General features: G+C 47.5%; 1 protein-coding gene and 1 pseudogene across 5 annotated transcripts in view; both read right to left on the minus strand.

The window, feature by feature from the left end:
• Positions 1 to 19,220, minus strand: part of KIF6 (kinesin family member 6) — a 369,273-nt gene that overhangs the window by 78,284 nt on the left and 271,769 nt on the right. For all 5 annotated transcript variants that reach the window (XM_053914011.1, XM_053914012.1, XM_053914009.1 and 2 more), the window contains one exon: positions 12,249 to 12,357. In XM_053914011.1, the coding sequence (XP_053769986.1) occupies positions 12,249 to 12,357 (109 nt within the window). The remainder of the gene's footprint in view (positions 1 to 12,248; positions 12,358 to 19,220) is intronic.
• Positions 1,135 to 2,861, minus strand: LOC112302229 (ganglioside-induced differentiation-associated protein 2-like; annotated as a pseudogene).

The following is a 19,220-nucleotide window of genomic DNA, read 5'->3' on the forward strand; positions in this document are numbered from 1 at the left end:
AAATAAAATCCAAACAAATGAAATATACTAGGCTTAAAACAAAGATAAATTTTGTATTAACCACTGGTATCGTGAGTTTTATTACTCCTCTGCCCAGCACAGAAGCTTCGTTCTCATATTCACTGACTTAGGACTTATCGAGTTCTCGAATAAAGCACGGCTGTACACTTTCTGTGCCTCGGGAGCTCTATAGTGTCGGGATCTTACAGTCGAAGACCACAAAAGACTGTACTTAGAGTAAACTAAGTAACTTTTTTTCCTCTTACTACAAAGTCCCGTATCAGAAGGCAGCAACCTACGGGAGGCCAGGAGACAAATCCAGCCCACCGTGTGTTTCTGTGAAAGACCTGTGCTGGAGCGCAGCCCAGTCCACTTCACACACTGTCCGTGGCTGCTCGCCTGCTGCGATGGCCGGGCTGAGTAGATTGGGCACAGGCTGCGTGGCCTGCAAAGCTGAAAATGTTTACCATCTGACCCTTTACCGAAAGCGTTTGCTGACTCCTGTTGTAGCTGATGTTAACCACATTTTGAAAATATAAAAACAAGAAAAAATGTCTCTAATAATCCCCCACCCAAAAAGAAGCACATTTTGAGATGTTTCCAGTCTTTTTTCTAGCCAGTTTTTTTTTTTTAATAGAGTTAAGATCATGCCATATGTATGGTTTGGTGCTTTGATTATTTTTTCACTTAGCATTATAACGTATTTCCCCGTGTCTTTATTTTCCCCCCACTGGTTCTATATAATCTGAGAAAAACTTCAGTGTACAAAGGAAGCGTGCAATGTTAACGAGATGATGTGGACCATGTTGGTAGCTTGTCTAATGGAGAATCCAGTGTCCTTTCAGGAAACTGAAGATACTCAAAGCTGCCCCCCAACTTCTATTAACCGCCCTCTAAAAATGAACATTTTCATTTGATACAAATACACACATTGAAAATAGGTGCGCAATTCACAATGGTCTAGCATTTTTAGATTGCTTATGTGCCAGAAAATATACAGTCTGTAAAAAAGTACCAGAGAGTGGAGACAGAAGACTCTCTGGGTCTGTACAGCAAAAACGAGTATCACTTCAACAGGTAGTGATTCGTGGAGAGGTGGTGTCCCTGGAAAGCAGAGGACTGAAAGGTGGCAGCTCACAAATCTGGTGATGGGGGTAAGGTGTATAGTTAGGCCCGTTTTCCCTAGCATCACATTCAAGGATAAAAGGAGGAAAGTCAATCTGTCAGGTGCGATGGCAGAAAATAGCTGGTGGAGGCTGTCCACACAGTGGGTTTTGTCCTCAGTCCTGGGACAGAGAAGGCATTAAAAAAAACCCATGTCGATACCTTTGAACGAAATGTTAGATGACCAAAATAAACAGCCTTCAAATTCCTCTTGTACTTGACATCAATGACATCGTCGAGTTTCTTCAGGACGTCAGAGTCCAGGTGATTGCGTTTGCTGGTCAGTGTGTGAAAATATACTAGCACACAGTCCTTCACAACGATGTGATCCATTACATGGATAAAATATAGGAGCCTTGTCCAGATCTACTAATGTTACAGGAATGTTTCTCCCAACGACCACCACCACTGTGCGACCACAGTTATCAACACCTGTTTGGTATAAGGCTTTTAGAGAAGCAGTATCAGAGAGATCCTCAGATCTTGCTTGACCTAACCAGTGATTGTAGCAGAATTCCTTTCAGCTCTAAAGTACTGGGGAGAGATCACACCCCAGTTGTTCTTACAGTGGGTCCGAGGTCCTGAGCCTTTTCCGGGGGTTTGCGAGATGAAAATTATTTTCATAATAATGCTAAAACATCCTGTGCGTTTCCCACCATGCGGACACCTGCACCGATGGTACAGCAGCAACGGCTGGGGAAACTGCCGGTGCCTTCGTAGGAGTCAGGGCGGAGGCCCCTGCTGGGGTGGGCAGTCAGTGTCCTTCACTTCTCTGATGCTGCGTCTGCAGGGCTGCCTCTGCTAACTGTCCCTGAAGGACCAGTCTTCTCTGCTCATCAATATCCCCCTCCATTCGAGCAAAAGCATGAGAGCCAATGAAACAGAGATCAACTTTCAAGCCTTCATCCTCCTCTTCTTGGTCGTCCTCACTGGGTTTCTTACTTACTCGAATCTGCTGTTCAGGTCCCAAGGCTCCTCTTCTACAGTTCCAATATCTGCAGGGAGGTACAGCAAGGATTGCCTCTCCGCCTTCAGTGACCTTGGGAAGTCCAGAGGTAGCAGCTTTTGGTAAGTAGCCTCTTCCAGTTCAGACACAGCAAATACTACTTTTTCAATGGTCTCCCCATGAATCTCAGAGTCTCCTTACAGTGTAAAGTGCTATGTGTGTTGCATCCGCTAAAGGATAACCTTGTTTTGCAGAATCGATGACCCAGAATCCAACGGAAGACATTAACTGCTCTTGCACCAGCTGAAGGACGTTTCTGTAGCAGCTGTACAGGGAACTCGCAGCTGCTGTGTGGTAGCAGCCCTTGTACTTTGGCTCCACTGTGTGAATGATGAACAGGGCAGCTAAATGAAATCCTTCTGTCAATTTGGCTTTACCCATCCGGCAACATTTAAGTTTCTGGAGCTCCTCCTTCAGATCAGACCCTGCAAGCGTGAAGAGACTTTCTGACACCGGGTTCTTGTCTAAGATTTTCACTGCCGGTACTCGCAGTGGCTGCGCAGTTCGGTAATGCCACATCTCCTTTCCCGAGGAAACAAAGAACCACTTTTCCACGGATGGTCTTGCTATATGGAAAAGGCGGTCTGATAGTGGCAGCATCAGGACCACTTAATTCATCTTCACAAGAGTCACCCCAGTTTGGTAGGGTATCCACAACCACAAGCTGGGAAGGTGCACCCCAGGGACCCATAAAATGGGAACTTCAGTTTGTCTTCTCCCAAATTCCCCCACAAGTCAATAATCACTGGAGACATTAGCCCCTCGCTTCTCCTGGGTGAGCTGTCCTCAACAGCACCTCGGGTGAGAGGAACCCAGCAGCGGGGAGCCGGGGGCGGGGGGGGGGGGGGGGGGGCGGGGGGGGGATGAGGCGGGGTCAGTTCCAGAGAACTGATGGAACTGACCCCGCCCCCCGCCCCACCCCTCTGCCTGCCCACTCAGCCAAGGCCAAGTCTGGGTGCCTCCCCTCCCCATGTCTTTAGAAACGTCTCCACTATCGTTGATGGCTGACTACTTGGTGGCTGTTTACTAATGCACCAGATGGTTGTGCTGATGTTTACTGAATGATTCCTCCATATTTTCCAACCAGTATTGACAAGGCACCGTGGAGAGCTGCAGAAGTGGTGTAGGTTGAGGCCTACATGAGAAACACGCGGTCCAGGACCTTACGAAATATTAATTGCTTTCCCATCTTCTCTTTTCTGCCATGAAACCTAAGAGGCCACTGAAAATCTGTGAAACAAATACATAACATGTGGCTATGGCACATGGCTGTGCTACTGGGGTGACACTGGCCGGGCCTTGAGAGTGCTGGGGAGGGGCCTATCCGTGAGTCAGGAAAGCTCATGTACAAGGTAGGACTGACCTGGGTTTTATGGTGCATAGAATTTTTAAGAAAACCTTTATTATGGAAATTTCCAAATAGACACAACGTAGAAGCACAGAAGGAACCCTCACACTCCCACCACCATATGTCATTAATTGTCAACACTTAGCCAGTTTGATTTCAGTTATCTCCTCTCTCCCCATCCTCTCCTGCCTCTCAAATCTTTCTGGAACCCGGTAAGACCCAGATGTCTTGTTTACCCATAACTGCTTTAGGTGCACAGGTTTTTGTTAGAGGAAGTAGAGAGAGGAGGGCATTTCAGGCAGGGGAGCAGTATGAGCAGAGGCCAGGGTGCCAGGGCTGCTCTGTGCTTGAGGAAAAGAAGTGTGAATTATGTCACTACTATTTTCCAAATCGGCTTCCTTGGCCTGCGACTACAGACAGGGGAAGTTTCCAGCGAAGGGGACCAAATTTTCCCTCAATGTTAGGTTTCTTGGAACTCCACCCTTGGCTCCCTCCTTAAGGGTATTCAGGCTCATCAAAGATTGCGCATGCTCTCTCTCCAGTTCGGGCCTGTCACCTCCTGGAGAGGAGTGCAGTTTCTGTCGATGCCATGCGGACTGAATTTGGCTCAGTACACACTCCTACGACGTGTAGGTCACTGTGTTGGGCTCAGTGGGCTTGCACCGGCTTCGTCTGCTGGGCAGCCATCACCTGAGGTTTGTCCTCCGAAGATGAGGACAATCTTCGTGCGTGGTTTCTGCCACGTGGGGCGACTAGAACTGTCTGACGGCCACCCTGTCCGTCTCCAGTGCCTGGGATTTCATGGGATTTGATAGTCCTTCATTGCTCAGTGAGTGAGTCCTCTTCCTGCCAGATCTGTAGAGTATGGAAACTAGCTTTATGAAAATGCAACAGCAAGGCTGCAAAGCTGCTGAAATTCACGTCAGCACTGGGAGACAGCTGAGTGGAGATAGAAGACGAAGGTACTTGAGGCAAAATAGGCGGCCTCCGTAGCAGCACTGCTCAGAGAGGCCCTGACAGGCCTGGGGTGAGGCCCCCGGCGACCGCACCACCACCATGGCAGTGCTGCAGGCATGGCAGGGGGAGCTGCTTGGCGCCGTGGTCCATTCTCTCCGAAGAGCTGCCCAGGTCTGGCAGACATGGTGGGGGACCCTGTAAGCTGTTCCAGCTTCCTCTCTGCTGCCCAGTGCCAAGCTAAGAAGGACTACCCATTGAAGAGGTGTGGCTGAGGGCTGTCCTGTCTCCATGAGACCATTTTCCCTTTACTCCATAGTTGTCACCACTCCAGGCCACCCCACCCACATGTGTTCCTGATCCTTGGTTGTCAGGACAAACTTTTTCTTAAGGAATCCCAGCCCTGGGGGAGAAAAAAAGGGAAAGAAAGCTACCAAAGAGCCGAGAAAGAGGGTAACCCCCAGGCTGCCATGCCCTCGTTCTTCCTTGCCCACCTGGCCCCACAAGGACCCCAGGCTGAGTTCTGCTCATCCAGACTGTGCTGACAAGAGTCTTCGACTCCTGCCCTTCTAAAAGACGCACATTCCCGTTATCGATGTGGCTCAGGGAGCCAACCTATGGCCAAGGCGGGGAACCTGTGATGATTTTCCCTAGCGCACCTGCCTCCATTCCCCTCCCTCCCCCAATAAATGCCCTAAGCTGCTGCTCACTGCTGAGGAGGTGTGGCCTTCTGGGGAGGCCCTTGAGGGGGACCAGGTAAAAGGCTCTGGGACTCAGCCAGAACCTCCTGTGAGCCCCTAGGGTCTCACTGCTGGGGCCAAAGTGTTCCCATCAGGGAGTCCCTGGCTGTGTGCTCACGTTGGAGAGTGCAGCGCTGCTGGGGACAGGTCCAGTGTGGGGCCGGCAGGCTGTCCCATTCACCAAATAGAAACACCTGTACCTTGGGACGAGGCCTGGGTTTGGAAGGGAGAAGGGATGCAGTGTCTCGCTGTTCTTTCACACCTGGCTTCCCATGACATCCAGCCTTCACAGAGCCAATTGCATCCACTTTGTGCCTGGCACCACGCTGGCCATGGTCCCCAGAGTGCAATTCTCTTCCATTGGCTTCTGTGTCATATCACTTGGCTCCCCCTAGCTGCTCTGTCTGCCTCCTCTTCTGGGTCTTCTTCTGTAGGTTTCATCCTAACCCTGTCCTCATGCTAGTGCCTCATCTGTAATCTCTACCTCAGCCCTGCTTTATTTCCTGACCCTCATCCAGCTGCTTATTGGCTGCCCTGCAAATAATTAAAATTCGTTGTTTCCAGAGTAGAACTGACTGCCTTCCTTAAAGACTTCCTCCTCCCTCCCATCTTTTCTCATCTCATTGCAGGGCGCAAACGTGCACCCACGTGCTCATGCCAATAACCTGCACACCAGCCCTTGCTCCTGTCTCCATTAGCCCCTCCACTCAGTCCTGGAGTCTCATCTATTCTCCACCCTCACTATCTACCATAACATTCCAGTTGGCTTTATTCTACTTGGCCTTGTAGAAGAAGCTGTCATCTCTTTCCCAGATTACTCTAACGACTGCTTGCTTGGCTCCCTGCATTCACACTACTTGTCTTTCCACATTTTAGCCTAAGTGAACCTTTACCTTAAAAGCACACTTGACCCTGTTATTCTCCTGCTTAAAACTCTTCAAGGGCTCCCCAGTGATGTCAGGACATAGCGCAGATTCCTTAACATGGCAAGGCGGCCTCCACCAGCAGCCGGCTCCTGCCGATTTCCCCAGATCTTCCCTGGCACACACGCCTCTGTCCTTCCAGGAGGCCTGAAGTGCTTTCAGTTCAAACGGAGTTCACACTTTCTCTCACTTTCGTGCTGCTCCCTTGGCTAGGACCCCCTCTTCTTGATCTGGCTAATTTCTACTGACCACTTCAGTTTCAGCTGAGATGCCTCTTCCTGTGGACAGTGTTCCAGGGCCATGTGAGTCTGCAGTCGGTGTCACCTGTGTGCTCTGCAGCACTCCAAACTTGTCACCACAGGCAGAGAGTGCACTGTATTGGGATTGCTTGTTTACCGGCTCGTTTCCCTTTTGATACCCTAAATGTCATGAGGAGAGCGACCACATCTGTTTAATTCAGTCTTATATCCCCAGAGCTTAGGGCAGGGGCTCATACTTAGTAAGAATTCTATAAATTCTATAGAGTAAAAGAAGGAGCACATGGGTGAGCAATGTTTGTGATGTGGGGGGCGCAGGATGGGGAGTCAGACACCTGGATGCCAACAACCATTCTCCCTCTTAGCAGCTGGATCTCAGAGTCCCCATTTCTAGATGAGAATGAGACACCTCTCAGGGCCAGGATGATGAGAAAAGTTCATGTACAAGTGTGCTTTGGGGTTGTGAATCATGACCGCTATCTGGCCCTGTAGGAACCCCAGGGGTGGGATTGCATGTTGGAAGCAGTCACCACAGACAAAAGTGGACGGGCATCATCTTGGCAGCAAACCAATGATGGGATCCTTGCAAGTCAATGGTCAAGGACATGCAAGACAGTTTCAAAGTGTCTCATCTTCACAGGGAATACAAAGGATGGGGGATTGAGTTAGAAATTCATGTAACTTCCCGGACCAGCCCCTGGCAGAATCTCATCTTGCCTTAGTGTGTGTCTGGCAGAGAGAGACATCATCACCGGGGGAGCAACTGAGGAGGCCTGATGAAGAACCACAGATAGTTTACTGGGGGCCCTGGGCAGCAGCTGCTTTAACCCAGGGCCACAGAGGGGCTAGTGTTCAAAGCCACTTGCTCTCTAAGGGACTCTGCAGTCATGCTCTTTGTCATGTCAGCTTGGACAGTTTCTTTAGGCCAGTAGAGCAAACACGCCATTGGAAGGCAAGGGGGCTCCTACAACATCTTTCCTAGTCTTTTTGTCGAGGGTGATGAACTTAATATGTTGATTATTTGTAGAGTGAATATTTAATTCTTTTCCCCATCAGAGAGGAAGAGAGAAGACTGGTCCTGTACCTATGCCATTGCCTTCTCTGTAGACCTGTCCCTGACATGGTACCTTGGTGCCTCTGCTTTATTGCAACGAAAATGCACCTTACATTTCCCTTACACTTTTAGAAATAGGATGTTACTGTTCTATTTCATCTCACATCTGCTTCAAGATGGCTGCTGTCTTGTTACCTGTTGAGAAGTTCCTTCCCTGACTCTCAAGAAGTCTGTTGCTCCATTGTCCTACTTCTAGAAAGATACAGCACAATCAAGCAGTTTTCTTGACTGCTAAGATTTCCCAAAGTCAATTCCAAATTGTCATTCTGAAACAAAACAGTGTTTTTGAGTATAATTTTTGAGGCCAGCAATGTCTTAATAACTGTAGGGCGGCTGAGAAGATTTCTAATCTAATCTCTGCTCTCGGAGTTTATAATTCTAGTTCAGGAGACAGGTGTAAATGCAAAAAACAAATGGAAAAATAATAAAGGTTAAAATTGAAGTCTAATAGGAACCAGAGAACTCCCATTTGTCACATGTGTTATTTCCAGATGGCGCTATGAGATTTGTTGGGTTTAGAGTCTAGTCTGAAGGATCCAGCTGAGTAAAGGGAAGCTTTTCTTGGTTTATTTCATGTTATCAAGGACTTCTTTCCAACTGCAGTTAATCTCCCCGTTTTTCCTTCTTTTGTTATTTAATGGCACTCTTTGAGTGACAGTTCAGTTTGTATGAAAGATCTGGCACAAAAGAGTTAGCTGTGTGGTGCTGGGCACGTGAGGTTTCTAGACGCACTTCACATTATTATATCCTATGAGTGTGAGCCATGCCTGAAAATGCAGGGATTTTCAATCACAGTTGTCTCATACTGAAAAATCAGCTCTAATTCAGGGAAGGGCAAACATCCTATTAACATGCCAACATCTTTGTTATAACAGGCAGGCTTTCCCCAACTGGAAGCCAGAGCTGGGAAAAGCTAGAAATCACCTGTGAGGGCAGCAAAGGGTACAGGTAAGACGAGGAAGAGAACCCTTCTGTTAAGTAACATGGACGTGTAAGCCACTGATCATCCCCTCCTGCAAGTCTACATCAAGTCTTACACTCCTGGGCAGCTGGGGGAGTCAGAAGGGATCCCTATACTTGGGCTTAGAACTTGATTACCATGGGCTAGAGAGGCTGAGCTGGCCCAAGGCTCAGGTGTGGAGGCAATTCATTCTGAGTCCCTCTTTCATGGACTTGGCCAACATGATGTCACAACGCTAGAAGCATTGAGTGACAAGAGTTCTGTGATATGGAAGTAGGGATAAAACGGCAAGCCAGGCCACTATGTCCTGGTTGTTGAGGACTACTACAACGGTGAGACTGGGTAGTCGGTGGAGCCAGGAAATAGCGGTTCAATGCCATGCTGAGGAAACTCCACTGGCGCATATCTGTATTCCTAAGACCAGCCAGTCCTCCCCAAGATGGTCCCTTGATGCTCCTGCTCTCTGGAGGGAATGGGAGGGAATAGGAGGGAATGGGAGCAAACATGCGGAGGGAATCCGGGCTATGGTGGACCAGTTCCTAAAGTAAGGGCGGTGTGGAGGTCATCCCTATAAGTATGTGTGGGACCTCATTTTGATGCCTTCTGTGGGAACACTGGTTCACAGTTATCCGTTTTCATGTAAAAACATTTTCTTTAGTCCTGTTCTTTAAGCAGTCATGAGCATGTCATCTATAATAATTGAATATGCTTCATGAATGCAAATGAAAGCTCCTCCCTGAGAAAGCGGTAGGTCCTCTGTTAAACTCCCCCGTACCAAATATTCCTCTAGCGATCATTTGTTATAGTAACTTTAAACAGATGTGACATTTTTTTAAAATGTGGGCAGATCTCCCAACTTTTCATTTGACTTAAAAAGACTGATTTACTGCCAGGAAAAGCTCTTTCCAGAGGAAAGCTTTGTGTGAGTTTCATTAATTCCCTCACTCAATGGCCTCGGGGAAGATGGGACCACCAGTATGACCAGCCCAGCCTGTGTGATTGAGATGTGTTTAAACCCAAAAGCGCATTTGTCACATGGGTTGTCAGAACTCTACCAGACTTTAGTGAGCTCTGTAGTAGGAGGCTTCAAAAGACCACAACATCTTCATCTCTGCCCCTCCCCCACCCGACCCCACCCCCACCCCCTGCTGGAAACAGACCTAATTAGACCCAAGCGTACAAACCAGGACCAGGAAACATGCATGCCGATTTTAGAATAAGAGAGATGAAGTAGTATGTCTTTTTAAGCCAATGGGTCTTAAGCTTGAGTGTGGAAGAGAGTCACTTGGCAACTGGTTTAACCTGTGGAGGTTTTGAGATCCTACCTCAGAGGTTCTGGATCTCGAGGTCTCTGGACACTGCCTAGGCAGAGGTTTTCAAACCTGGTTGCATGTTAGAGCCTTTAAACAAGTGGATGCTCAGGCTCTATCTAATTGAGTTAGATTGCCTGGGGAGGCAGGCCAAGGTGTTGGCGGCTTTTACAAGCTCCATGGAGCCAGGTTATAGGCACTGGCGCGAGCAATGACACCTCAGACAGGGACACAGCTAAGGGCTCTTTGGAAGTTGTTACTGGATGAAGCAGCTGTCATCCAGCTTGACGTGCTTATCTTCAGACAGACAAAGCATCCTGCTTCAACACATCCCACTGACTCTACGAAAAATACTTGGCCTTCAGCATGGAGCAGCCATGGACGGTGTGTGAAACCCCTGATTTATATGCCAAAATGGGTGTGGATGTGCGTGTGTCCATCTTGCTAGGGAGAGGGCTCTCAGCCTTCACCAGCTTCACTTCGTTCTCCACTCCCACCCCTTGTTTTCTTCGTTTATTTATTTACTCATTCATATCCCCGAGTCTTGGTCCCACTACGTCCCCCCACAGAGGGAACCATCCTTATGGTTAAAGAATGCTGAAGTTTATCTTTCCGTTTGACTATTTTTGTTTGGGTGTGTGACTATATTTATAATTTACATAAATTGTGTGTTCCTAGGACTATCCTTGGTAGCACGTTAACCCATTGCTCCCACAGGCTGCATCTGACCCCACGGAGGCTCTCCCAGTGTTTCACCTCTCCACTTTCCCAGGGATGGACACCCAGAGGGTTTCCAGATCTCCTTGGCCACCAACAGACCTGCCGCAGGCATCTTCGTATATGTCTCCTTCCGAGCCATGAGAACTTCTTGGGAGATACAGCCGGAAGGAGAATTGCTGGGTCACTGGGGCGCATACACTTCTTTGGACTAAGAGGGGCTGCACCTTCACCGCACTCCTGTCAATCCAAGGTCCCACCAACCTCCCCAGCAAGTGTAAAAGCTGCTGGTTAAGGTGGAAACTGGGCCCTCAGCTGATCGCGTTCCTCTCTGTTTTCCCAGTCTGCCTTCTCTCCCACCCCCCGTGGCAGCTGTACTGAACCTTCATCACCATCTGCACGGAGAAAAATAGAGGTCACCTTTAATTTTCTCCTTCTGCTTGTAATTGCATTGATGTCAGCCACATCTTGCTTTGCTGTTCTACTCAGGCCTCCTCCCAGGCCTGGTGGCCCTGACCGTGATTCCCTCCGACCGACTCCTGACTCCCCACTCCCAGAAGCCTTGCTGTGGCAGTCTTTTGCTTGCTTCTCTCTTGATCTCTCTCTTCTCACTGGTTTGCTTCTGTGGCCTACAGTCTTGGATGAGTCTCAAACAGACTTCCCTTCTCCTCAAGCTACCTCCTTTTTTCTTTATGGAAATGTTTTTAGCTATCATAAACTTTTTGAACACATTGTTTGCTCCATTTCTTCTGACTTGCTTTGTCAGTCCCAGCACTCCAATCCCTGCTCCTCCAGGTGCCAAGTCCATGTGCGCTTCCAGCTCCACCTGCTGATCTCTTGGTAGCATCTGCCACCACTGACAACATGCGGCTTCTTGGAGCAGTCCCCCCTCTCTGCTGTTAGGACAGTATTTTCTCCTGGTTCTCCCTCTTCTTTTCTCTCTGCTTCTTCTCAGGCCCTGCTCTTCCCCTCCCTGCCCTTCAGAGCTTTCCCTGGTCATTTTCCTGAGAGAGCTAACCCACTTCTCATGCATTCTTGAATTGTCATTTACAAGCATATGACTCTCAATCCTGGATCTCATTTTAATTCAACAAATAGTTTTTGAAAATACACTGTATGTTGAGGTCCAGAGTCACATGTGACACAAAAGAGTTCACAGTCTAGAACTCTCTTCCGAGCTCTGGACCCATATGTGTGGGAGTCATTCTGTTTGCAGTGGGTTGAGGTATGCATCTAATTCATGGGTTACCTGAAGCAGATAGCAGGTTTACTCTAAAGGACTCATACATAACACAGCCTGGCTCCACACGGTCAGGAGACGATGCTGCCTGCTTGGCTTCCGGCCTGGAGAACGCCCCCAAGGCTCGTGGGTAACAAGATGTGCATGTGTGCGCTTTCTGTGGAGTTGTGCAGGACCACCAACTAGCACATCTTTTTCCCCTGCCTTTGGAATAGTGAGATGTTGCTAGAGTCCCAAGCTGATGAGAATGAATGTACAATGTGAGTCCTGTGTGGAGAGTCAGTGCCGCCAATCAGAGCCCCTGGCATTACTTACCCAGCAGTACTAGGATGATGATGCTTACACACCTGAAAGGGAACAGGACCGGGCTGGGTGTAACTCACTGTGAAACTGAGTACAGGCCATGCCTTCCTTTCAGGAGTTCGGCTGGGCAGTTTAGAGAGGACAGAAGCAAGACTCCTCTTGCTGGCCCGGCTAACCCTTGGAGGACCAGTGGGTCCCTAACCAGCCTTACCTCTGTTTCAGAATCTGCTTGTTGTCTTCGATGGTAACGCTGTCAGCGTGGTCCCTCTTGAAGATTTCAAAAGCCTCCTGGCGTCCTAATGACATCTCCTCTCTCATCCCTGTTGGAGACACGGGGAAAAGGCCTCAGTCCCAGCATCGGGTTCCCATTAATTGCATTGTCACTTTACTCAGACCGCAAAGCCAGCCCTGGCTCCAAGAGGCCCACAGTAGAGAGGGTCCGGCCAGACAGGTGGCCCCAGGCTCTTCCAGCTGGCTGCCGACTGGGAGGAGGTCGTTCCAGCCACAGTGACACCCGCTGCACCCTGTGGGGCTGTGCCTGCACGTCCATGTGACTTGTGGGGGGTGGGGTTTGGAAAGTCTGGTCAAAGGAAATGAAAACCAGAGTGCCAAGCCCTCGATCGCCAGGAACATCTGCAAATGCACTTTCTGCCACCACTCACTCCGTGCCCTGTTTCTCCCTGTCTTCCTGTTATTCCCCATGTTGGTCTTCTGTTAAATTTCACCCTGAATTCCCAGGCATTTAGTTAAAAAAAGGTATAATTCAGAATGAAAGACTTAGAATCTAGATAGTTCTGCTATTTGTCTCCATAGAACAACCTATCCTTGTTTCCTGGGGCTAACAAGGGACCTCCGGTCTTACTCAGGACTTAGCTTCTCAGCCGCAAGGCCCACGAGTGGACAGAGGTGGAGGTCCCTAGTTCATGTCTAACTTCAACCTCCTGTAACGCTATTGCCACTGCAGACTAACCTTCACTGCTGGGCTCTGCGCAGGGACCACCCTCTGAAACCCATGTCAGAAGGGCCAGGGCCCTTGGAGACATGCAGGTGACATTTCTGCATCGAGGCTCTCTTCCTTATGCCTCCTAGGGTGAGGGCCAATGCAGGTGTGTGCTTAGGACTCTCCAGGTGAGAGCTGAATTCACAGATGGATTTGGGACGATCCACAGTCATTTTTATGCCTCTGTCCTTAGTAGTTCCTTTGTCCATGTGTTCTTTGTCCACTTAACTCTACTTACCTTTCCAGCCCTGGCTGAGTATTACCACCTCCACGAAGCTTTTCCTGAGGCCCAGACAGAATAAATCCTCCCTCCACTAAGTACCTATCGATGCTTCTATAACATGCACAGCCCGCAGACACTGTCACTTTACATGACAATTCTTTCTGGTGAAACACAAGTTTCTTTGGGGGTGGAGAGAATAATTTTTTGGTGAATCCTTGGTGTCTTGTTTTATGGCTGGTATGTAGAATGTGCTCAACATGTGTCTACTAAATGAGTCAGGTCCAGAACGAACTGGGAGTGATGATGAGTCTCACTCTTCTTGCCACAGGAACACAGTCCAGGGCTACAGGGCTTTACCCTGAGGCCTGGGGCACCAGAGATGCACTCATGTGGGCCACATAACACATCTCCTGCCTGGAAAAAACCCACGGAATCCCATAACCTAGCCTCAGGGGGAGGAACTGGACCAGCCCATCTGACACCAATTTAGTGATTACTGTTGATAAAAATAGCACTGTAAAGAATGTCTGAATGGTGAGGCACACAAAGGCACCCCACCCTTTTCCGTCGGAGGCAAGTGGGCACAGCTCAGTTCTGGCTCCACATCTGCCCTCCACACTGCAGACCTGGAGCAGGGGGTCCTGGAACTGGTCTGTGAGAGACTTGGACAGATGAGCCCTGATGCACAAGGGACATTAACCAGGAGCTGAGGGACATGCTCCATACCTCTCCCCTGCCCCTGGTTGGTGCTCATTTTAACATGTACTATATGACTTTCACTGCATCACAGAATAACAGAATAACAAAGTAATTCCTCTAGAGTGAACGAGTCTCTCTGGAATAGAGTTGGGGAAGAGAGAAGCTGCATGGAGACCACATTGGAGTCTGCCTGTGGGATCGCCAAATTGCCTCCCACAGAGGAGACAAGAAGGCTCCCACCAACCAGTGGTGGCAGGGGTAGGAGGATAGGATGGAAGGTTGCTCTAAAAGTTGCAGTGAAGGGGAGGGTTCATGGCCCTTCCTCTCCCAGGCTCTGCTTTCTTGTAGAGCTGACAACCTGAATGGACAGCTGTGTGGGAAGGACATGTAGAGGTTTGTCAGCTCCTACGACACTGTTATAGCAGTAGGTCCCGGATAAACTGACAGTCAGCTGAAAACTCCACTGGATCTTCCCTAAGGTAGGGAGAGGCCTGGGCAGGGGAGCAGAAATGGCATGGGGTGCACAGAAGAGACAATCCCAGGAAGGATCATTTTGCAGAGAATCTGGAAGGTCTTGCTAAGAAATTTGGTGACAGCGTGATATCATACACAAGTCACCAGTTTTCAAAGACTTGAATATAATGAAGTACACATTATGGGGAAGTTACACTGGAGTGTGTAATACTCTTGGTGATTTAAAAAGCACTGGGGGCCTGCAGTGCTATGGGCTTATCGTCAGCAACATGGTGTTGGTTTTCCCCCTGTTACCGTGGAGCCATATTCTGGAATTGGGGTTCTTCGATGGTGGTGACCTCAGGTGGATGAACATTAGTGTGATGGCCATAATCCTGGCAATAAGCATCCTAAGTGTCTGCTCAGGAAGGCCAAGGTGAGATGGCCGATGATGCCCATAGTCTGAGGGCAGAGGCAAAGTAATTCCTGGAAGCCTAGGGAGACTTCACAGCTGCCTTGTGGAGGGGGAGACTGAGAGTCCGCAGAGAGGGCAGCTGAAGGGTGAGACCCCAGGCTCCATCTCAGACCTACTCGTGTCCAACCCCATTCTGCTTGTTTAGAGCCCACATCCAGCTCCTTTGGGGTTGTACTAACAGGTCAGGTTCCACTCCAGTTTGGGGTCACCCATGAAGGTAATGAACCCCTTTTTATTTACTGGAGAGCTGTCTCCACCTCATTTTCCCTCTCAGGAGTTAGAAAACAGCTCTTTCTCGCACGCCAGGCTCTCACACACATGGGGTGCGGTAGCAAGAGCAGGGCAGTGCAGCACAGGAGTGACCGACAGCTCACCTTGCTAATGAGATAATGAGCCCGTCTCTCACTTTAAATCAAAAGCTAGCAGTGATTAAGCTTACTAAGGAAAGCATGTTGAAAGCCAAGATAGGCCCAAATCTAGGCCTTTTGTGCCAGACAATTAGCCAAGTTGTGAATGCAAAGGAAAAGTTCGTGAAGGAAATGAAAAGTGCTACTCTAGTAAACACACGGATGGTAAGAAAGTGAAACAGCCTTACTGCTGATGGGGAGAAAGTTTTAGTGGTCTGGATAAGAGCAAACCAGCCACGACATCCCCTCAAGCCAAAGCCTAATGCAGAGCAAGTCCCCAAATTTCTTCAATTCTATGAAGGCTGAGAGAGGTGAGGAAGCTGAGGAAGAAAAGTGTGAAGCTAGCAGAGGTTGGTTTAAGAGAAGAATCCATCCCTGTGACATAAAAGTACAAGGACAAGTAGTAAGTGCTGATGTAGAAGCTGTAGCAAAATTATCTAGAAGATCTAGCTAAGATAATTAATGAAAGTGGCTACACTAAACAACAGATTTTCAATGCAACAAAACAGCCTTTTATTGGAAAAAGATGCCATCTATGCTTTTGCAGCTGGAGAGGAGAAGTCAATACCTGGCCTCAAAGCTTCAAAGGACAGGCTGACTTACCTGTTAGAGGCTAATGCAGCTGGTGAGTTTAAGTTGAAGCAAGTGCCCCTTTACCATTCTGAAAATTCTAGGGCTCTTAAAATTAGGCTAAATCTACTCAGCCTGTGCTCTATAAATAGAACAACAAAGGCTGGATGATACAACAACTGTTTACAAGATGGTTTACTGAAAATTAAGCCCACTGTTGAGACCTAGTACTCAGAAAAAAAAGATTCTTTTCAAAATATTACTGCTCATGCCCTGACCTGTGTGGTTCAGTTGGTTGGGCATCATCCCACAAAATGAAAAGGTCACTGGTTTGATTCCCTGTCAGGGCACATGATTGCGTTGAGGGCTGGTGCCTAGTTGGGGTGCATGCAAGAGGCAACCAATTGATGTTTCTCTCCCACATTGATATTTCTCTCCCTCTCTTTCTTCCTCCCCTCCCCTCTCTCCAAAAATAAATGAAAAAAATATTACTGCTAACCGACAATACATTTAGTTACCCCAGATCTCTGAAGGAGATGTACAACTAGATTAATGTTGATTTCATGTCTGTTAACACAACTTCCATTCTGTAGCCCTTGGATCAGAGAGTAATTTTGATTTCCCAGTCTTATTTAATAAGTACATTTCATAAAGCTATAGTTGCCATAGATAGTAATTCCTCTGATGGATCTGAATAAAGTAAATGGAAAACCTTCTAGAAAGAATTCATCATTCCAGGTGCCAATACAAACATTTATGATTCATGGGAAGAGGTCAAAATACCAACATTAACAAGAGTTTCGAAGACATTGATGAGGGATTGATCACTTTATTGGGGGAAGTCACTGTAGATGTGGTGGAAACAGCAAGAGAACTAGAATTAGAAGTAGCGCCCGAAGATGCAACTTAATTGCTGCAATTGTATGATAAAGCTTTAATGGATGGGGAGTTGCTTTTTATGAATGAGCAAGGAAAGGGGTTTTTTGAGATAGAATCTACTCTTGGTGAAGAGGCTGTGAAGACTGTTGAGACGACGATAAAATATTTAGCATGTTACAAAACTTAGTTGAAAAAGCAGGAGTAGGGTTTGAGATGATTGGCTCAAATTTTGAAAAAGTTCCACTGTGGGTAAAACGCTGTCAAAGAGCATCACATGCTACAGAGAAACTGTTCCTGAAAGGAAGAATCAGTCAATGGGCAAATGTCATTATTGTCTCATTTTAAGAATTTAAGAAATTTCCGCAGCCACTCCCTCCCTCATCAAACACCGCCCTGTCACCAGCAGCCATCAACTCTGAGGCAAGATCCTCCACCAGCACCTCAGAGGATTAGCATTTTTTAGCAATAAGGCATTTTTAAATTAAGGTATGTACATTATCTTTTTAGACATGATGCTATTACAAACAAAACTTTTATATGCACTGAGAAACCCAAAACATTTGTGACTTGCTTTTTTGTGATATTCACTTTGTTGCAATTATCTGCAGTATCTCCAAGGCATGCCTGTGTTAACTTACTTAAACTTCTCCATGATCCCTGGTCATAATTTCATTTCACAGATGAGGAAGCTGAGACTCAATTAAGAGATGATTGTAGGGGTAAAAATCGCCCAGTTCTGCTCTCCAATCAGTTTTTCCGGGAAGGTCTGCATGATTGAGGGGCGGGGTAGGTAGTGGACATCACAATGACTGGGTGGCAGTAGATTTAACCATGAAGTGGTGCTCTTGTGAATGCCCACCTTGTCCAGAACTTTGGGTTTTCTTTATAGTATCACGGAAAAAAAGAACCATGAATTTTATATACCATTTGCATCATTTACTTCATTTATTCATATGTTCTAAAACTGTTTCTGGAATTTATAAGCTCCACGAAGGCAGAAATTTTTGTCAAGTTTTGTCTGCTGCGAGGATTCTAGCATGTGAATAGTACCTGGCACATAGGAAGAACTCAGTCAAATGTCTTTTGGATGAATGAATAAATATTTTAAAGGCTTCTTGTTTTGTTTTTCTTTTCGATATAGCATATTATGACTTCATAGGGGAAGTGAAGCGTCTCTCTATTGCTCTCCCTCCCCCCATCACCATGCTCCCAGGCAGGTTCATCCCTCATCTAGTGTGATTTTACAAATGTAACACTGTCTTCCCTGCACTACATGTCACCACGCTTCAGAGCCCACCGCGAGAGATGAATGCCAAGAAGCTGTCATAAAAATGCAAATATTTTTGAAAACATCACTAGTTTCGGGTGAGCAGAGAAAAATCCCATGATTTGTTGACAGTTAACTAACAGGTCCTGCAAAGATGGGAGACATAAGATGGTGTCTCAGGTTGGTGCCAGAATCAGAGGGATCTGAGCTTGAAAGGGAAGATAAATTGTACCTTCTCGCCAGCTTTGTTTAGTCTGATGGCCTCAGCTGCTCACTAAAGTGTAGGCCCCGAGGAGCTCTGACTTCCCATTCCCATTTTTAGCTCTTAGCTGTTTTCTTTTAGTGAATTTCAATCACAGGAACCAATGTGGAGTCCCAGAAAATATAGATGACTCAGAAAAGCCTGCTGGCTTGCTGAGTCACAGGACTGTTTAAAACCTAAAGGAGAGCAAATAAAGCATCATAGGATGGTATAAAATTTCAAACAAAACAAAGCAAAACAAACAAAAAAAGACCCAAACACACCCAAAGACCCTGAAAAGAGAGGAGTTTCTCAGTCTAAGTCCCCAGAACACGACATTGCAGTTCTGGGCTGTGACCTGAGTGGAAAACACTTCCAAGCCCTAAAGGTGCCCCCTTCTTGGTTTTGATACCTATTAAGGAGCACGCTCAGGTAGAAACGATAGTCAGCGGGCACTCTCCCTATTAGTCTTGAGCTGGGTTTCTGAAAATGTCAGGCAGCCCAAGTTCTAGGCCCTGGAGCCTGTGCATTTCTTAATGCTTTCCTTTTTTTGCCAGCCTGAAATTTGGTTTCCTACTTTTGTAAGTAGTCCCCATTCCTAAGGCAGGGTCCCATGGAAACCAAATGGAAAGGAAAAACATCGGAAGTAGGGAGTTTATGCTGCTGCCTTTGGGCCTGCTGTCTGACTTTCTTTAGTCATGGGCACGTGGGCCAGAGCTCACTTTCCTGGCTGCTCCCAAACAACCTACTGCTGCTGAAGCGATTGCTTACAAATGGACAAAAGTAAAAAAATGGAGAGTTATGTTATTCGTGCTGAAAAATGATTTCTTAGAGCCAAAAAATATTTTCCTTGGGAAAGACATTTATTCATGCTGGTGCCTCTGACCAAACAAGGAAGGGGAGAAGAGAAGACCAAGGGGGAATGAGGGAAAGTAAGAGATGGGGTGGATTCCCAAGGCAGAGGGGCTC

This window comes from Desmodus rotundus, chromosome 11 (assembly GCF_022682495.2).
Source record: "Desmodus rotundus isolate HL8 chromosome 11, HLdesRot8A.1, whole genome shotgun sequence".
Classification (NCBI taxonomy): Eukaryota; Metazoa; Chordata; class Mammalia; order Chiroptera; family Phyllostomidae; genus Desmodus; species Desmodus rotundus.